Source organism: Oncorhynchus mykiss, chromosome 11 (assembly GCF_013265735.2).
Source record: "Oncorhynchus mykiss isolate Arlee chromosome 11, USDA_OmykA_1.1, whole genome shotgun sequence".
Taxonomy (NCBI): domain Eukaryota; kingdom Metazoa; phylum Chordata; class Actinopteri; order Salmoniformes; family Salmonidae; genus Oncorhynchus; species Oncorhynchus mykiss.
The window spans coordinates 45621740-45643051 of NC_048575.1; the positions used below are offsets into that span (position 1 = coordinate 45621740).

A 21312-nucleotide genomic window follows, 5' to 3' on the forward strand; every position below is an offset into this window, starting at 1 on the left:
AAGCATTTCCTCTATAGTCACCATAGTCTATACAGTAGCTATACAAATCAAATCAAATCAAATGTATTGGTCACATACACATGGCTAGCAGATGTTAATGTGAGTGTAGCGAAATTCTTGTGCCTCTAGTTCCGACCATGCAATAATATCTAACAATTTCACAACAACTATCTTTTAACACAAGTGTAAAGGAATGAATAAGATTATGTACATATAAATATATGGATGGCCGAACAGCAAAGGCAAGATGCAGTAGATGGAATAGAGTACAGTATAGACATATGAGATGAGTAATGTAGGGTGTGTAAACATTATACTCTCTATAGTATCTAGAGTCTCGCGTATCTATAGTCTCAGTAGTTTTTGTAATCATAAATACCATGGTCCCTATAGATTGTATAGTTTTGCCGCATACATAAAGAAGAACACACACTTTCACACATTCACTCAGTAACTCCATACTCACACAGCTTTCCCATCCACATTCACTTTGTGCTATTACTTGACTTAGGACTAGTGGTACCCCCCTTCTACATATTATGTTTAGTTTAATTGTTTTTATATGTTTTAATTTTTTTTATATACCTTTATTTAAATTGACTTACCGAAATCAGAAGACATGTCCCTCAATTGTTCACAGATGATGTGTCTCCTCCTCGGCAACTCACAGCAAGGGTCTGGTCCCTCTTTTGGTCAGACAGGAATTTCCCTCACGCTTCACAAAATGTGCCACGTGTTTTCCTAGCAGACCCCCACTCGAACGCTCCGCATGCCGAATCAATCAACGCAGTTCATGAAGCCAAATTTTCGCTGAAATTCTACACATTGACACTCGAAGTCAATCTTAAATTAATCATTGTTTATTAACAGCGTGCTGGAGAGGTTCAAACCAACTCAATGCACCAAGTACACATGTCGATGAGGAGCTCTCCCGGGGCAGTCCCGTGAGTTCTCTTATATACAGACAAGTTATTTGCATGATTTAACTTATTCATAATTAATTAATCATTCATTTTTGCTTCATTCATGTGAATGACCAAAACTGGGTCATGCATGTAACAGACCAATACCTCACAAGGCATCTTCTCTCTAAGCTGAGACAGTGAAATTGAGATATCGTTCTCAAAACAAGGGTCTGAGCGTACTGCTAAATTGCAAATACTGATAGTGAAGATTAGTTTTATCAGTCATTTGCATGAACACAAAAATAGTTATAAGAAAAGCACATGGATAGAACACAGAAATTGGTTATTACAAAAGCACAAACAATAACATTTCCGTCACATGGTAACCATGGTAACAGTCTGATGTTACAAGCAACACCGATGACATCCATGCCCAGTGAGAAACCATTTAGAACAGATAAAATATGTTTTACGCACCAAAATAATTAGGACAAACTATTACCAGGTCTTAACCGCTATTCCAAAAAGCAGCTACATAAAAAGTTAATTTCATATCATAAAATTCCACATTCTTCAGTTGGTGTTATGGAATTATCAAGGCACAAGGGGAGACCCAGATGCAGACACAGGAGGCAGATGGTTGGAGTCTTACAATGTTTATTAATCCAAAAAGGGGTAAGCAAGAGAATGGTTGTGTACAGGCAAAAGGTAAAAACCAGTTCAGAGTCCAATAGGTACCGAAGGGCAGGCAGATTCAAGGTTGGGGCAGGCAGGATGATCAGGCAGGTGGGAAAGTAGTCCAGAGTCAGGCAGTGGTCAAAACCTGGGAAGACTAGCAAAAAAGAATAGAAAAGGAGTACAGGGGAAAACATGCTGGTTGACTTGACTAAACATACAAGACGAACTGGCACAGAGAGACAGGAAACACAGGGATAAATACACTGGGGGGAAATAAGGGACACCTGGAGGGGGTGGAGACAATCACAAGGACAGGTGAAACAGATCAGGGTGTGGCAGGAATGGCCAATGGGCGCATGGATATAATGATTACAGAAGCTACATCTCAAAAGTACAATACAGAATCTAGTTTACTCCAATTATGCATTGGTAGGCTCTGGTATAGTCCTGAGCTACAATTTTATGGCTCTGACTGTACCAACAAATGTGTGGAACAAAATGCAAAGACTGTAGACAGTCTATAATGAATTTATTCGGCCACATTTCTGCCTGTCACCTTTTGTGCCTTTCGAACCAAAAAAGGATTATATTGGGTGTAAGAGAAAATCAAAATCAACTCAAATCAAATTGTATGTGTCTCGTACACGTATCTTGCAGAAGTTATCACAGGTTCAGAGAAATGCTTATGTTTCTAGCTCCTAACAATACAAAACAATACACACAACCCCCCCCCCCCCCCCCCCCCCCCCAAAAAAAAAAAGAAATGTTTTAAATTAAGAAATAGCAGAACGAGTAATGTCCGGAATATATATACAGTAACAGTCAAAAGTTTGGACACACCTACCCATGTAAGGTGTTTTTTTTACCATTTTTTAAAACTACTTTCTTCATTGTAGAACAATAGTGAAGACATCAAAACTATGAAATAGCACATATGGAATCATGTAGTATCCAAAAAAGTGTTAAACAACTCAAAATATATTTGATATTTTATATTCTTTAAAGTAGCCACCTTTTGCCTTGATAACAGCTTTGCACACTCTCCATCCTCTAGAGAGAGACCTAAACCTGGGTACCAGGACGAGGGTAAGGGACCTTCCAAAGGGTGGAACCTACTGGGGTTGGTCAGTGAAGATATAATAGTGGACTCTGAGCCCAACAAAATACATCTGCTCTGCTGTTGCCAAAAATGTATCAAGGAAGCAAATGTACCTGCCAATCAGAGGTGTTCAATAAGTGAAGTTTCAATAAGAAACGCAGGTATTATCATTTACTTTCCAACAATGAAAACCAAAAGTTGCTACAGTGAGGTTTAGGGTTGGTCATTAATGTCTGGATTGAAGGTGCCCTCCAAGATGATAGGTGCCAACCACAGCATCACTATCAGGTCTGCTCTCCTGCAGTGTATAAGGAAGTCATATACAGAGATTCATGATCATGGAAAACACTTTTACATTTGGCATATTGCTTTTCTTTTTCTATGAATTTTTGGGAATTGATAATTGTATGTTTGCAAACAGAGTGAATACCTTTGATTCGTCATTGTGGGCTTTGTTGAGACATGTCTAAAAAGAAAATGGTTCATTTCATTCCAATAATGGAAATGAGGTGTTGTATTACAGAAAAAGAGTCCACTAATGACTCATCCATCAGGAGACGTGACCTCTACTTGTATTTGTCTCCAGGTTTCTTGGACATCCATTTTGTTTCCTTGCCCAATGACCGATTGATGCCTGACTGAAAAATGTCAATGATGGCCATAGTGCTTGAATGTTAAGCATATCATTTAGTGGAAGAGAAAGTTGAGAAGGGAACTCCACACTCAGGTGTTATAGCGTGTCCCCTATGAGTGCACACTTACCCTGTAGTAGTTGAAGAGATTTCAGATGAGTGATGCTGTTGGGCTATAAGAGAGAGTAGTATTGTACCTGCTGAGGATGCAGTCTCTGTTTCAGAGTTGGCCACATACCCACACAGTGAAGTTAGTGTTGCTAATTCAAAATTCTTTACTCATGCTGAATATTAACAGCCATACCTAAAAGTCGACCAAACAAACATAATTCATTCAATTTAAAATGAACGTTGTCCCTCACCACTAATAACTCAGTATCAGTAGACCACCTTTCCTTCAAGTGCAAGATATGTGTGCTCAATTACCCAAGACTAGTGTAGCTGGAGTCCTGATGGCTAACCGCGAAGACCTAACAGTGGTGGAAAAAATACCCCATTGTCATACTTGAATAAATGTAAAGATACCTTCATAGAAAATGGCTCAAGTAAAAGTGAAAGTCACCCAGTAAAATACAAATTAAGTAAAAGTCTTTAAAGTATCTGGTTTTAAATATAGTTAAGTATCAAAAGTAAATGCAATTGCTAAAATATACTTAATTATCAAAAGTCAAAGTAGGAGTATAAATCATTTAAAATTCCTTATTTTAAGCATAACAGATGGCACAATTAAGACAAAAATATGGATAGCCAAAGGCACACTCCAACACTCTGACATCATTTACAAATGAAGCATTTGTGTTTAAGGAGTTTGCCAGGCAGGATGACCAGGGATGTGAATTGGGTCATTTTCCTTTTCTGCATTCAAAATGTAAAGAGTACTTTTGGGTGTCAGGAAAAGTACATTATTTTCTTTAGGAATGTAGTGAAGTAAGTGTAAAAGTTGTCAAAAATATAAATAGTAAAGTAAATTACATATACCCCCCAAAACACTACTTAAGTAGCAGTTTAAAGCATTTTTACTGAAGTACTTTACACAACTAAGACCTAACTTGTCATGTTTCTGTTAATGAGCAAACATTTACATTTTGAATTACTAGGCTCTCTATCATATACATTTTATAGAACCAAAATGGGTCACAAGCACAAAATAATTCCAACTGCGGTGATCTTCTTCCGTTGAGGATTTGTCGTGTATCAATCCTATATTGTGCTCCACAGCTCTGTCCTCTAATATCATTGGCTGCTAAAACCCAGAGCTGGGAAGACGTTCATTTTGGATATGGGCTTTCACATTCCATATGCAGTTTCAAAACAGAATTTCATGACGAATATCCAGATCTAATTTCACTTACATAGCAGGCTTGTGACGCACAGTATAAGGATACGTATAAAATCATAATAGTGTATTATCAACGCCACAATTTCATGTTGTGCGAGCTAAAATGATCAACTAATATATCAATGCAGCTCTTTCAACTGTACATGTGTTGTTATAGACATTTGATAAGGGATTAATGATAATGCTCTTGTTCGTGATCCCAAGATCCAATGTAATAAGAAGTGCCTAAAACTATGTTACAGAAATGTGTTCTTCCGGGAAATATTATATTCACGTGTTAGAGAGAGCGAGTGTGTGTGTTGCGATAAAACCCTGGAGTCAAATGATTGAACTTTCAAACCTTCACGCTTTATTCCTTCAACTGTCTTTATCCAATGGAATCAGGAGCATCATCCTAATCTTCTAACAGTCACATTCTCAGAAAGGTTTACAGTAGTAAAAAGCTCATCATGGGTCATTTTCTTTAGAATGATAACGTTTACTTAGAACAAAAATAACAATTTCTACCAAAAATATTCAAACAATGTTAATATACAATAGTCATATATTTCCTTTGAAATATACATAGATTTGTTCCATTTGGATAGGTCATACTCCCTCTCTTTGCTTCATGATTTCCATGCAACAATTGATTCTCCACCACAAGCCACTGAAACATCAACTCTGATTAAAACATGTTTTACTCATATTTCCCCACTCTTTTCAGTTCAATGATGGTTGCCAGGAAACAAACAGGCTATGCAGCAAAGTAAGGAAACGTGAATTTGAGAGTAAGAGAAACTTGGCATTAGTAGGCCTCAGCAGTGATTACAACCATCTCCGTTCAGAAAACAAGTTGGCTAAGTGCAGTATTTCTGTGAGAACAAACTTAGATGTACGACAAGAAGAAAAAAAACTGTTTCATAAAGAATACTCTTCGCTCTTTCAACTTTTCTTAGATAGTGATTTTTTTTTTTTTTTGGTATACATTCTTTCAGCACTGGCTTTCAGAATGAGAGCCAGAGAGGAACTCTCTCTTTGTTTCATTGTGGCGAGGCGACGAGAGGCTTGGCGCCCGCAAACAATGTTTCAGAATGCAACGGCACCGTGAGACTGAGGTTAGCGCGGCGGGTGGAGGGTCCCAATACTACAGCCAGGTGTGCTCCAGCTGTCCTGGTTGTGGCTCAGCAAGCAGTGACTATTCTAAGCAGGGCGTTGGCTAGAAGGCAGCTCAGCATGGCGGCCAGGCTGACGTAGGAGGCAGAGGCCCCGCTGCAGCCCCTCTCTCCCTCGCAGAGCAGCTGCTCACACAGCACCCCCTTATACTCTGGCAGACACAGACACTTCTGGTTCTGGAAGCAGGTGCCTCCATTCTGGCACAGCAGGAACTCATCATCGCAGACGTTGGCTACGAGATGAGACAGGGAGGAGATGGAGAAGGAGGGAGGAAACAAAGGGAATAGGATCAGTGTGAACACTGAATGACTCAAGCCTAGAGACGCTGAAGGACACCCTGAGAAACGTTCACTGGTTTTGGCAACGAGTACTATACATTAACAAGACACCTGTTTTGACCTTACCTGTACGGTTGACATTTTCTGTTGAAGGACTGATTATACAGTGAAGCTTGCCAGATTGTTACATGACCTTGAAAGGACTCATGGAGCTCACTGTGCATTGATTCCCATTCAATTGGCAAACTGCTCAACTGTAGGCTACTGGTCTTAGCTTTACCTTTCATTTAACTTCACACACTCACGCACACCCCGACTTACGGGAGCAACCTTGTCTCCAGCTGTATCCAGGCAGGCAGTCCTCACACTTCGGCCCAATGGAGCCATCTCTACACTGGCAGAACCCTGTGTCGTTGCACCGAGCATGGAAGGATCCCAGCTGATTACAATTACACTCTGCACAAAAGGGATTAACAACACATTACTGCTTTAGTGAGGGTAGAAATACAGATCAGCACTCATCAATCTAGCTGAAACAGCAGTTTCACTAGTCCTGGTCACATGTGCCCATATAAAGATGAACAGGTCAGTGGTAGGCTATTCGTTTGATACTGACGATTCTATGAACATTTCATCTCTTTACCCGAAGGGAAAATTAAGGCGTTGTCGGTTTTAACTTGTTCCCTAAGGCGTCGCTCTTACCCTGAGGAAACTATGACAGCATGAGGCATTGCTTTACTATTTCACTGTAATACCTGCTTCAAGCCATGTTCTCTAGTGTATGTCTTGTTTTCCGCCTGAAGACTTCAGGCCCAATTCACAGCTGTGTCTTATAACACTGGCACTGAATTCTGTGGCAAATCTATTTGGATAAAATGTCATACAATGTGTGTTTTAAGAGTTCAGCTGACGTCATTGTTTAATCATTGAGAGAAATATCAGCTTTGCCCAAGTGGAAACCGGTAAAACAGGGTTGTGTTCATTTGGCACCAAACAGAATAACTTTCCAAGTAAGAAATGTTGATTTTTGTTTCTGTTGCAAAACATTGTCTGTTGCATGTCTAAATGAACACGACCCAGTTGTGTTTGAGTGAGCCTCCAGTAGGTGTCAGTATGCCATTGTGTCATTCCTGCTCGGTACTGTGCTGTGTTAGTGCAATGGTATGTGTAGTGGTATTTGTGTAGTAAAATGTTACTACACTGATGAATGGCTCTGATATTACTTTAAGGTAAACATAATAATGGGTTTAAAAAAGGTAAGACTATTTATTATAAATGTGTATAAAAATCAGTAATTAAACCATTAAAACTCATTGGTTGAAATTGTCATTTTCTTGCTGTCCAAATAAATAGTTTATAAATGCACCCGAATGTTACATGTTGTTTAAAATTGTTGATTGTTAAATGCAATTTTGGCACTGGCTGTATTCTTTAGGTGTACAGTTACTTTCACCTTACCCAATGATAAGTGGGGAGTGGAATAGGATGCATGGGCACCACCAAACACAATTCTAATACGTATGGCAGAAGATATGTGAAAGTACACTTACACTTGACCTCTTTATATCTTGCATGTGTAATTGTAATTCCTTAGCATTTTTACAAAGGCTGCTATGGTATGATTTTTTATGTTTTCAAAGCATTTCTAAATAAATGATCAGCTAAGCTTCTATGATTCTCTTTAGCCGTTAGCATGGTCGAAGGATCGTGCTTTTAATCCTGTTGAGCTACAACGGGGTCATACAGGAGACACGTCACAGAGGTTTGCAGGTAATTAGTAGGGGTTGAAGGCAATGCAAAAATGATAAGCTGTCTTGTTATGCCTTTATCAACGTTTTCATCAACCTTTTCCACCGTGCATATCCATGTGTAAATGTTTATGAAGAAAGTCAGTGGTAAAATGCTGTATGTGTGGACATGTCAGTGATGGGCAAACGGGTCAAACTCTTCATAGCTGTTTATAGTGAGTGCGTTTAGGGTGGAGTTTGCGTGGTGAGAGAGTGAGGAGAGATCCTAACTGACCTATACAAACGTTCTCATCGTCCAGCTCGGCAGAGACATTCCGGAAGAATCCCAGTCGGCAGTGCTGACAGTTCTGCCCCCTAGTGTTGTGTTTACAGCTGACGCAAGTCACGATGTTGATAAAGTCAATATAACTGCAGCGGTTCGAGTGGCCATAGCACTCGCAGTCTGACAGGGGGGGAAGAGCAGAGTAGGGTTAGTACAAGGTGCTGGAGGATGAGGAAGAGGAAGAGGAGGAATGGAGTCCTATTCAAATGCAGAGGTAGCACTCAGAGATTTAGGTATACCCCAAAACTGTTTCACTCATCATACAAAAGCCAAATAGGCAAGACATAGCAAGCTCCATAGAGCTGAAGTATGCTGAGTTCCGAAACCAGTTCCTGACTTTGTGGCCCCATGGGAAATCACTTGACCTCAAAAAGCTCAAATCTGCCATATTCAACCAGCTAACAATCAGGCCTCTGAATACTGCACATTGATTTACCAAGGGATAAAAACAATTGGTAGAGCAAACACACCAAGGTGTCAATTTAGTTTGCATTATATATTTTTCGATTGATTCATTGATTTACACCTAAATAAAATATTATATATATATATATATCATATTTTAATTAGGTGTAAATCAATATATACATATACAATATATATGATGTCACAATGAAGCTTATAATGCTTTAGGGAGTTTGTTCCATCATACTACAAGAATCTGAATAAAATTGTTTTTAATGCTAATGTACAAGACGATTTAGCTGACAGTTTAGTTATTTAATCAGGCATCATGTTACTTCTCTTTGCTTAGAGGGGATTCAGTATTGACACGCTATTTAAAAAAGATGCTGCTGGTGTAATATGAAGACCTGCTGTACCACAGAGTAGAGCAGTGGGACGGGGGGGCAAAAACAGCTTATCACAAATGAATGGGCCTATTACCCTACAGATTGTTGAAAGAATGGTCACTGTCTCACAAAGGAATCCACAGTCATCCACACAAATGACACTATACAATCCGTTGCGACACAGAACCTATAGGTTCTGAGATTTCATTACAAGTTCACAATAAAAAGGTAACGACAGTAATACTATAAATGGAGGGGAAATAAGTTGCTTACCTTACGAAGCAAACAAAACCCAAACGTGCAACATAAAAACGCATGGGGGGAAAAAAACAAAAAGACAAATGAATGAAGGAAAAAGACTAGACAAACGTTGGTCATTTTTCCACAGTTCTCTAGTCCAAACAGATTCAAAGCTTCAGTGTGGTCAATCATGTCTTACCTTGAAACTGGACGTATGCAACCTTAGACTCGCTGTATTTGGACCCACCAGGAATCAGCAGTTTTACAACCGCTTGGGAAATAAAGCATCTATTTAACTGTGTTATAGATAATACTAACATGCCAATGTGTACAAGCCTCTACTACACAGTGTCTGAAATATCATGGCTACTAAAATATACAATTGATGCCAAAGGAATCCTGAAACACAAATAGGGTGCCAACTGCTCAGACATCTTGCATGATTCACAGAGAAAGACCTCATACATTCCATAAACCATTGAAATCTACACATTAACACACAGTATTGTATATTACCACAACGTTTAGTCATTCACAAAGTGTAGATATTCATTCCTACAAGAACAACATCTCAGTCCCATTCAGACAATCCATCTCACCAGCAATAAAATGCCTACCTGGGTTGTGTTTATTAGGGAAACGTAACAATTATTTTATTTTAACATTTAAACATAACACGAAATGAGCTTCAGTCCGTTTCTCCCGTTTAGTGCCAAATCAAGTGATTGGAATCATAGTCCATAGCAAAGATGTTTAGTTTGCAATACTGGTTCAGCTATAGCTGATGAGTGGAGTCTGAGTGGTGACAGAATCACCCACACAATACTATGTGGCATATTCTGTACCACATGATCCTTGTCAACAACAAAAATACATTAGCTGCTCTAGGTTTGACAAACACACAGACGACTTCTAATGCTTGTCAGCAGCCTGGTGCTTTGAGTCAATAGCCTCCTGAAACCATGGATCAGGTATCCTACTGGGACATGGGCTCATCCAAAAATGGCTTTTCCGCAACCTATTTTGTCCATCAATTATCTGTTTGCGCTCTGACACCCAGTGGGGATGTTTTCCTATAGCAACCAGGTGACTAACACTCCAACTTCAACCCCATTGAGTTGGTTCAGGGAATTCAACATGAATGGTTACTGACACCACTACAAATTGACATGCTAACGCTAATGTAAAGGACGTCACACTGCTTGCTTAGCGAGTACCGCTCCCTCCTGATTCAGGCTTGAACCCGGGACCTCTGCCTCGCAAACAAACATGGCCGCCCTCCTGAAGCGTCTTACCCAGCTAGCTGTTCGGCAGCACGAGTGGAGTTTCATAGATCCCCATCTGCTACCTTCACCCCCCCCCAAATTCCCTCCACGGGGAACCCAGCATTGAGCTGAGCGCAACTGCAGATCTGAGTCAATTGGCACCATTGTAAAGGATGTCACGCTGCTTGCTTAACGAGTACCGCTTCCTCCTGATTCAGCTCATATCAAGGCTTGAACCCAGGACCTCTGCCTCGCAAACACACATGACCCCCCTTCTGAAGTGTCTACCCAGTTGCTCCACCAAAAAGCTAACTGTTCAGCAGCTCAAGTGGATTCACTTCAGGCTGAGGAGTGAGTTTCACAGATCCCCATCTGCTTCCATAACAGAGGAGTTGTTGGATCATACTAAACTATTTTTAAATCTGACACAACTATATTTTGTAACACACACAACATACAGTACAAATACTACTAGACTACTGTTAATCAATATACCTTTTTTCTCATTGTCTTTCGTTTGAAAATATTTTTTTTTCTCTTCCTCTTTGCTTTCCCCTTTGGCTTCAGTTATGGGGGTAACTGTGTACATCGGAGAGATTGAGAGATCAGAAAAAAAGCAACTTCAAACTTTTTACTCATTTTTTATTCATGCTGAATGACCCTTTAGATAATGGCTTTGTCAAATGGTTGAGACAATAAGGCAACAGCTCGTGTAAAGGTCATAAAACCTTACTGACACAACTGCCTATTAGCAGCATATAGACTGCATACACAACTGTACATTAGAGGATAACATTGTACATTCTAAATATACCACTGGGCAAATATTGGTTAATTCAACGTTGGCTCCACATAATGTTGTTGTTGAATCAATATAGAAAACTGATTGGTCAACCAAATATAAAATCAAAACTAGACGTTGAAATGACTTCTGTGCCCAGTGGGATAGTTCCTTCAACATTTGCAGTTTTACCATAGTTTACTGATGGAATATTCATACACTTGTAAATGAAAAAATAAGAGGGTATTGTTGCTATATCACGGTGTACCTTTTTCCTCTTTAACATTTTCTTCTTTATTTTCCACTTTCTCACCGACCCCAGCATCAGGCATTGGAGCGGCAGCATCAGGAGCTGGTCCTGAATCAGGAGCTGAATCAAGAGCTGGATAAATTGAATCAGGAGCTGGTCCTGCATCAGGGGCTGGATCAACAGCATCATCAGGAGCTGGATCAACTGTATCAGGAGCTGGATCAACTGAATCAGGAAATGAATCAACTGAATCAAGAGCTGGTCCTACATCAGGAGCTGGATAAACTGAATCAGGAACTGGTCCAACACCAGGAGCTGGATCAACAGCATCAGGAGATGGTCCTGTATCAGGAGCTGGATCAACTGAATCAGGAAATGAATCAACTGAATCAAGAGCTGGTCCTACATCAGGAGCTGGATCAACTGAATCAGGAGCTGGATCAACTGAATCAGGAACTGGTCCTACATCAGGAGATGGGGTAGCAGGATCAGGAGCTGCTGGAGATGAGTCTGGAGCTGTAGTAGCTACAACAGGTGCCAGGGTAGCAGAAACAGATCTTGAGGTATCTGTGTCAGGTGCTGGAGTAGATTTGTCTGGAGCTTGGGTGGTGTCTCTACCCGGTGTACGGGATAGAGGATCAGGTGCTGAGGAAACCGTGTCGGGAGTTTGAGGAACTGCTTGAGGTGTTGAAGGAGCATCATCAGGTTGTGAGGTTAGTCCATCAGATACTGAAGTAGCCACGTCAGAGGCGGGTGTATCTCCCTCAGATGCTGGAATAAATGTATCATCAGGGGTTGAGGTAAATCCATCTGTTGGTGGTGTTACTACATCAGATGCTGGAGTAACTGTGTCCGATGCCAGAAAGGGCACACCAGATGTTGAAGTGAATACATCAGATGCTGAAGTAATAGTGCCATAAGTTGTGGTAAATATATCAGATGTTGAAGTCATTGTGTCAAATATTGTAGTACTTGAGTCAGATACAGTACTTGTGTCAGTTGTTGTAGAACTTGTGTCAAAATAAATATTTGTGTAAGATGTTTTAGTACTTATTAGAAATGTAGTACTTGTGTAAAATGTTGTGATACTTGTGTCTGATACTGTGGTGGTTGTGTCAAATGTTGTGGTACTTGTGTCAAATGTTGTGGTACTTGTGTCAACTGTGTTAGTAGTAGTCACCGAAGGTGTAATACTAATGTCAAATAGTGTTGCAATTGTGTCAAATATTGTAGTACTTCTCTCAGTTGTTGTTGAACTTGTGTCAAATGTAGTACTTGTGTCAGATGATGTAGTACTTGTGTCAGATGCTGTGGTACTTGTGTCAGATGCTGTGGTACTTGTGTCAGATGCTGTGGTACTTGTGTCGGATGCTGTGGTACTTGTGTCAGATGCTGTGGTACTTGTGTCAGATGTTGTAGTACTTGTTTCAGATGCTGTGGTACTTGTGTCAGATGCTGTGGTACTTGTGTCAGATGCTGTGGTACTTGTGTCAGATGCTGTGGTACTTGTGTCAGATGTTGTAGTACTTGTTTCAGATGCTGTGGTACTTGTGTCAGATGCTGTGGTACTTGTGTCAGATGCTGTGGTACTTGTGTCAGATGCTGTGGTACTTGTGTCAGATGTTGTAGTACTTGTTTCAGATGTAGCCGTACTTGTGTCAGATGCTGTGGTACTTGTGTCAGATGTTGTGGTACTTGTGTCAGATGTTGTAGTACTTGTTTCAGATGTAGCCGTACTTGTGTCAGATGCTGTGGTACTTGTGTCAGATGCTGTGGTACTTGTGTCAGATGCTGTGGTACTTGTGTCAGATGTAGTAGTACTTGTTTCAGATGTTGTAGTACTTGTTTCAGATGTTGTAGTACTTGTTTCAGATGTAGTCGTACTTGTGTCAGATGTAGTAGTACTTGTGTCAGATGCTGTGGTACTGGTGTCAGAAGTCACTGTGTAAGAAGTTGTCGTTGTGCTGTCAGGTGTGAGAGTAAATCCAACTGATGTTGGAGTGGTTGCATCAGATGATGGTGTGACTGAGTCAGATGTGGCATCAGCTGCATCAGATGATTCAGTAACTGCAATTGTGTACAGAAAAAAATCACACCAATCAGTTGTTAAGATGGCATACTAACCACTGCACCGCTATATTTATAATATTTTGATGTTGGCTCGCTGGCATCGTCTTGTGATATCTACAGCATTCAACTTTTCCCTATTTCTGTCAGTATCAGTAGAAATGGGATACCCCATGCCCAGATATCATCACTTCCCCTGCATCTGCCCTGTGGCTACTCCTCAAGGACACGGCTCCGTGCCTCCATCCTGTTATGGTTTCATGTATCTATCTACTGTATCTATCTCCACAGGCTCCGTAACTTGCCTGGTTTGCTCTCCCTTACCACGACCTGTCTTCTCCCGGCTTGTGAAATATTTAGCAGCTGTTCATTCAATTGGTATTCAGAAATAGATCAGAAAAGGCTTGAGCTTTGGCCCCCAGCACCAGTATTGCTGGCTTGATGCTGTGCTCCAGAAAAAGATGATGCTACACAATGATAGCGTTTTTTTTAATGATTTATCGCTCCTGGCTGCTGATTGTGTCCAGTGGCAGCACTTTCCTTGGGAACAGTGGATATCATCAGACCCTTGCTCGGCAGGAGGAAGGCGGTAAGAGAGCAACAAACAGAATGACCATTTGATTCAAAAGTCCAGCGCCACAAACCACTTGGGTGCCATTCTATCGCAGGTGGTGTGAAATGTTCTGTTGCATTCCTTTTCCTATCAAACATTCCCGAGGGAATCAAAGTAGGCAGTTTAATCTGTGTTCTGGAAAGCCCTGGGATGAACTCAACATGCTGCCAGAGCCTGAGGGATAGTGAGCCTGCTGGGTATTCTATCTTCCAAACAAGAGAGTAGAAAACACTTGGCCAACTTCTCACCTTCTGTATTTTTTTTTTTACCCAAAACGTCTCTGTCAATAGACCAAAACACAGCACGGAATGATATCATGACTTAAACTTTTTTTTATCATTGGTCCTCTCAAAGTATGCATTCCATACTCTCCAAACACCCCAATTCACTCCCACATTCACTGTATCTTTAATGTAGCATTTGTACAGTGAATACAACAGCAAAGCTCTGTTCTAATACTCCAACCTGGCACTGAGGGACACTACTAAGCTAGTAGCTGGCACCAGACAGGGAATCCTAAAGTGTAAGTAGCCTAGCACATGGAGATGTTAAGAGGTCCGTATCATGGCCCTTATACCATACCTTGCCTTCAGGACTACTTTAGCCCAGTAATCATGTTTAATCTCTTTACCCCAGTGCAACCTCTGGGGAGAATAAGGCACCCTATGTTCTCTGGCAGACCTGATTCACACTGGGAGAGGTTAATAGGGGTAAATATGACAGTCTACAGGCTTCTTGGGGTTTCCTCTGCCAAACAATTGAAGACGTTTTGTTTCTCCTGCCGGTCTCTCTTACGTGTCTGTTTCAAGGACCCAGTGAGTCACTTGACTGTTCCCATTAAACCACAGTTTAATCTGCTGTTAACCCCTGGTCTCAGTTTTGCTTACAGGCAAGACGGTTTAAAACAGATGGTTTACGAGACACAGATTGTGAGACGGACAAAGTGTTTTAGTAGGAGTAAGATCACAAACACTACTACGCCACTGTGCTCAGTTCATCATTTGTGTCCCGTCTTGTATTGCTCTCATTAGTTAACACGGATGAAGCACAACAATCAACATTTCTATTATTACATCAATGTAAAATTGCTAGTCAGTTATGATGTTTTATGGTATCATAACCCAGGTTTGCTTTGCTATTCTTATAGTCCCAAACTTTTGTAAAATGTACTAAATGATTAAGTCACAGAAAATCCATGTGACCATCGATATGTCCAAAGTGGATGTGTTTCAAGAATAGTCTAACCAATATTCATACATTTAGATCCCTGAACAATATCAAAAGACATTTGGAGAAAAAAGTATTATTTGAGGTGTTAAAGCTCATGTAGTGTAAGGGTGAGAGGTCAGTGATTCTTCTGGTGTTTCAGGGTACTTACCTTTCGGCTGCGCTCTCACTGTGGTTGTGGGGGGATTTACCTCCATTGGGGGAAAGTTCACTGTGGTTAAGGATGGACTGTCTGTCTGGTCGGGACTGGCAGAGACTGGCACAGTGTCTGACATACTGGCTGGAAGAGTGGCTGGTATCGTGGCTGGCACAGACGTTTGATCTGTTGCCAGAAGCAGCACTTGAGGGAGCAATTGGAAAGCATTTACTGAGCCAGCAATGAGGTAATTTAGGTAATTGAGAGGTTTATTGCATTTACACACCAATGCTCTCCAGATGTTGTCTAGCATCATAGACAAACATGCTGTATATATAGTCTTTTCTACAAAAAATATATTCTACAAAACCATTGAGACTAATCTAAGTGTGGGTACTAAAAGTGCCTAGACTAATAAAAGGAGTTTGCATTGATATACAGTTTGAGGTGATCAGACTTTACACATACAGTGGGGAGGACAAGTATTTGAAACACTGCCGATTTTGCAGGTTTTCCTACTTACAAAGCATGTAGAGGTCTGTAATTTGTATCATAGGTACACTTCAACTGTGAGAGACTGAATCTAAAAAAATGCAGAAAATCACATTGTATGATTTTTAAGTAATTAATTTGCATTTTATTGCATGACATAAGTATTTTATCACCTACCAACCAGTAATAATTCCGGCTCTCACAGACCTGTTAGTTTTTCTTTAAGAAGCCTCCTGTTCTCCACTCATTACCTGTATTAACTGCACCTGTTTGAACTCGATCACACACACACTCGATCAAACAGACTACAACCTCTCCACAATGGCCAAGACCAAAGAGCTGTTTAAGGACATCAGGGTTAAATTGTAGACCTGCACAAGGCTGGGATGGGCTACAGGACAATAGGCAAGCAGCTTGGTGAGAAGGCAACAACTGTTGGCGCAATTATTCGAAAATGGAAGAAGTTCAAGATGATGGTCAATCGACCTCGGTCTGGGGCTCCATGCAAGATCTCACCTCGTAGGGCATCAATGATCATGAGGAAGGTGAGGGATCAGCCCAGAACTACACGGCAGGACCTGGTCAATGACCTAAAGAGAGCTGGGACCACAGTCTCAAAGAAAACCATTAGTAACACAATACACCATCATGGATTAAAATCCTGCAGTGCACGCAAGGTCCCGCTGCTCAAGCCAGCGCATGTCCAGGCCCATCTGAAGTTTGCCAATGACCATCTGGATGATCCAGAGGAGGAATGGGAGAAGGTCATGTGGTCTGATGAGACAAAAATAGAGCTTTTTAGTCTAAACTCCATTCGCCGTGTTTGGAGGAAGAAGAGGGATGAGTGCACCCCCAAGAACACCATCCCAACCGTGAAGCATGGAGGTGGAAACATCATTCTTTGGGGATGCTTTTCTGCAAAGGGGACTGGACGACTGCCCCGTATTGAGGGGAGGATGGATGGGGCCATGTATCACAAGATCTTGGCCAACAACCTCCTTCCCTCAGTAAGAGCATTGAAGATGGGGCGTGGCTGGGTCTTCCAGCATGACAACGACCCAAAACACACAGCCAGGGCAACTAAGGAGTGGCTCCGTAAGAAGCATCTCAAGGTCCTGGAGTGGCCTAGCCAGTCTCCAGACCTGAACCCAATAGAAAATCTTTGGGGGGAGCTGAAAGTCCGTATTGCCCAGCGACAGCCCCAAACCCTGAAGGATCTGGAGAAGGTCTGTATGGAGGAGTGGGCCAAAATCCCTGGTGCAGTGTGTGAAAACCTGGTCAAGAACTACAGGAAATGTATGATCTCTGTAATTGCAAACAAAGGTTTTTGTACCAACTATTAAGTTCTGCTTTTCTGATGTATCAAATACTTATGTCATGCAATAAAATGCTAATTATTTACTTAAAAATCATACAATGTGATTTTCTGGATTTTTGTTTTAGATTCCGTCTCTCACAGTTGAAGTGTACCTATGATAAAAATTACAGACCTCTACATGCTTTGTAAGAAAGAAAACCTGCAAAATCGGCAGTGTATCAAATACTTGTTCTCCGCACTGTACCACTAGCTACTACTACTACGTTACCTACTATCAAATGCCTAATGCCTAATGTTCATCTCACTAGTTTCCAACCTGGTGTGTCAGTTAGGGAGTCACTGAGCTTTGTGCTGGATGTGGGACCCACCACAGCTGTCACTATGTCAGTGAAGGTGGTGATGTCTGTTTGGCACAGAAGACAAATCGGGGTCATACAGTATCTCGTTAGGGTCTGACGTTTTGAAGTATTCTAACAATGAATGGTAAGCTTCTAACAAAAACAAAGGTACATTGGCTGAGAGACAGAAATACAGGCACACAGAAAAGCATGCACGCACTAATAAACACACGAGCAAGTACTCTAGTAAACACGCCGACACACACACCGCTCTCACACACAAACACACACACAAATCTTTGCCCTTGCGAAATAACCAAATCATGTTTTCATTCTCCCGTATGCCCAATATTTAAATCACACTAATATTATGCGGCAACGTGCTTCAGGTGTAGCGTAAAGTGTAGAGTCTCCCTGTAGTGAGCGACTCGGCCTCCTCCTGCAGATGGGCGCATTGGGATTCAGCGGGGCGCACTTGGAACAGTGGGAGCTTTCCTGCTGTCTGGCATGCTGATGTTTTATTAAGGCTGTATCCCTCCCCAGTGGTTGATCATTAGCGCATGGCCAAAGGGACAAACTCCCAAATCAATCTTTACATAAAAAGAAACCCAATTATCGGCCGGGACAGGTTTTTACACGCTGGGTACCACACACACACACAACCTCATATCATTGAGGAAATGCTTATGCATGTACTTTGGGACACTTGCTGAGGCATATCTTTGTGGCATCAATGTGGGGAATTCAAGTCGGTCATGTTCCGCTTTCTTATGAGCTGTATTTACATGTCTGAACACCATGGCTTTGTTCGGGTGCGGTAGTAGCCATGTTGAAACCTTATGAGTGCTGGAGGTGGATTTACCTTCGGGTAAACTATCTGGGCTACATTGGACCCACGTGTACATATGTGGAGCAGAGGTGGGCACTGAGGCAAGTCACAATGTACTGCAGCTGTGGGGTAACACAAAGTTACAGAGGTTGGGACATGTACAGCTCCCCCCTACCATCTGCCACAATGGCCAACCAATTTAGAGAAGGTTTCCCAGAGAAGATCTGCTCCCTGATGAGACAGCTTGTTCATCTAGATCAGAGAGCACTCTCAGCCTCTCGATGGTGGAGTTACACTATTGTGTGTACGTGTGAATGCAACCCAAGAGAAGCATTGGGGTGGACATTGGCAGGTAATAATCACTGTTCATAATCATATTCATTATAATCTAAGTCTGAACTTTTCCTGAATTTGTTGTAAATTGACCTGCCTGGTAAAAGAAAAAGAAAAAGAAATGTAAAAAAGATCAGCCCTCCAGGTCGAGAAAAGGCTGCCTTGGTACTTGGGGCAGCCATTTTGACAAACAAGCAGGTGAGAATGAGTGAGAATTGTTTAAAGAACAAGCATGCTGAATAAATATGGAACCTTTTATTTATTTTACTGAAAAGCACCTTAAGTGGATGCTGCCTAGAAGCCGCTATCATCAATGTTGAGCACATTCATAACTCTGTACTCAGTAGATGACTGTTTTCAAATCTCCCTCTGATACTTGTGACACCGCAGAGAAAGGTATCAGAAGAAGGCCCTCATAAAGAACCATGACCTTTCCTCTTACATAGTAATATTGAGAATATTCCAGAATTCATCAGGACAAATGGCTAGTGACACATCTATAGGCTTCCAATGATGAAATAAAAAAATTACAAATTTCATCCCATAGAATAGTTCAAGCTATCATGAACGTTTTAAGCATAGGCCAGGCAATCTCCGACTAAAACGGTAACTGAGCCCTTGGCGTTATAAAGACCCATCTCAGCGAAATGGACAACCGACCCTGTAGTTCTCCACTGTGGACAAGTGTATCACTTTCGCTATGTAGAGTAGCTGACTTCACAGTACCCTGTCCTAAGCTGTTTCTGTGGGGATGGTCCTTAGATTTAAGTGCACTTTACAAACTAAGGGCTCGATTCAATCCATAACGTGGAAGTATCAAGGAAGATCCGCATTAAAATGTAATGGTCATTTCTGATTGAGCAGACACACCATGAATGCAGTGTCCTCGAACGCGGAAACATTGCATTTGAATTTCAATCCAGCTAAAAGCAGACCTTCCGCGATATTTTGGGAATACGGATTGAATCCAGCCCCTCTTCCATACTAAAACTGAGCACAAACACAGCTTGCTTGACGCATTTGGTGGATATGAGATGCAAAGAATTTCTCTCTTTGTCAGAGACCTAAACAAAACAAATTTGGAATTTTAAATACCTTCAGAAAGTATTCATACCCCTCGACTTACTCCACATTTTGTTGTGTTACAAAAAATAAATAAATGGAACACTTAAACAACACAATGTAACTCAGAGTCAATCACACTTCTGTGAAATCAAACTGTCCACTTAGGAAGCAACACTGATTGACAATACATTTCACATGCTGTTGTGCAAATGAAATAGACTACAGGTGGAAATTATAGGCAATTAGCAAGACACCCCCAATAAAGGAGTGGTTCTGCAGGTGATAACCACAGACCACTTCTCAGTTCCTATGCTTCCTGGCTGATGTTTTGGTCACTTTTGAATGCTGGTGGTGCTTTCACTCTAGTGGTAGCAGGAGACGGAGACTACAACCCACACAAGTGGCTCAGGTAGTGCAGCTCATCCAGGATGACATATCAATGCGAGCTGTGGCAAGAAGGCTTGCTGTGTCTGTCAGCGTAGTGTCCAGAGCATGGAGGCACTACCAGGAGACAGGCCCGTACATCAGGAGACGTGGAGGAGGCCGTAGGAGGGCAACAACCCAGCAACAGGACCGCTACCTCCGCCTTTGTGCAAGGAGGGGCAGGAGGAGCACTGCCAGAGCCCTGCAAAATGACCTCCAGCAGGCCACAAATGTGCATGTGTCTGCTCAAACGGTCAGAAACAGACTCCATGAGGGTGGTATGAGGGCCCGAAGTCCACAGGAGGGGGTTGTGCTTACAGCCCAACACCGTGCAGGATATTTGGCATTTGCCAGAGAACACCAAGATTGGCAAATTCGCCACTGGCGCCCTGTGCTCTTCACAGATGAAAGCAGGTTCACACTGAGTACATGTGACAGACGTGACAGTCTGGAGACGCCGTGGAGAACGTTCTGCTGCCTGCAACATCCTCCAGCATGACCGGTTTGGCGGTGGTTCAGTCATGGTCTGGGGTGGCATTTCTTTGGGGGGCCGCACAGCAATCCATGTGCTCGCTAGAGGTAGCCTGACTGCCATTAGGTACCGAGATGAGATCCTCAGACCCCTTGTGAGACCATATGCTGGTGCGGTTGACCCTGGGTTCCTCCTAATGCAAGACAATGCTAGACCTCATATGTGGCTGTAGTGTGTCAGCAGTTCCTGCAAGAGGAAGGCATTGATGCTATGGACTGGCCCGCCCGTTCCCCAGACCTGAATCCAATTGAGCACATCTGGGACATCATGTCTCGCTCCATCCACCAACGCCACGTTGCACCACAGACTGTCCAGGAGTTGGCGGATGCTTTAGTCCAGGTCTGGGAGGAGATCCCTCAGGAGACCATCCGCCACCTCATCAGGAGCATGCCCAGGCGTTGTAGGGAGGTCATACAGGCACGTGGAGGCCACACACTACTGAGCCTCATTTTTACT

General features: G+C 41.9%; 1 protein-coding gene across 4 annotated transcripts in view; it reads right to left on the minus strand.

The window, feature by feature from the left end:
• Window positions 1-4979: 4979 nt before the first annotated feature.
• Window positions 4980-21312, minus strand: part of LOC110535738 (netrin-G2) — a 59173-nt gene continuing 42840 nt past the window's right edge. For 2 of the 4 annotated variants that reach the window (XR_005034638.1, XR_005034637.1), the window contains exons 6-9: window positions 17653-17739; window positions 15542-15730; window positions 8109-13550; window positions 6524-6542 (exon numbers count right to left, since the gene is read on the minus strand). Coding sequence is in view for 2 of the 4 variants with exons in the window: in XM_021620955.2 (XP_021476630.1) it covers window positions 5817-6040; window positions 6408-6542; window positions 8109-8276 (527 nt within the window). In the remaining 2 variants the exon portion in view is untranslated. Of the gene's footprint in view, window positions 6041-6407; window positions 6543-8108; window positions 15731-17652; window positions 17740-21312 lie in introns of those variants that run through there. The other 2 variants (XM_021620955.2, XM_021620956.2) reach the window with 2 other exon arrangements.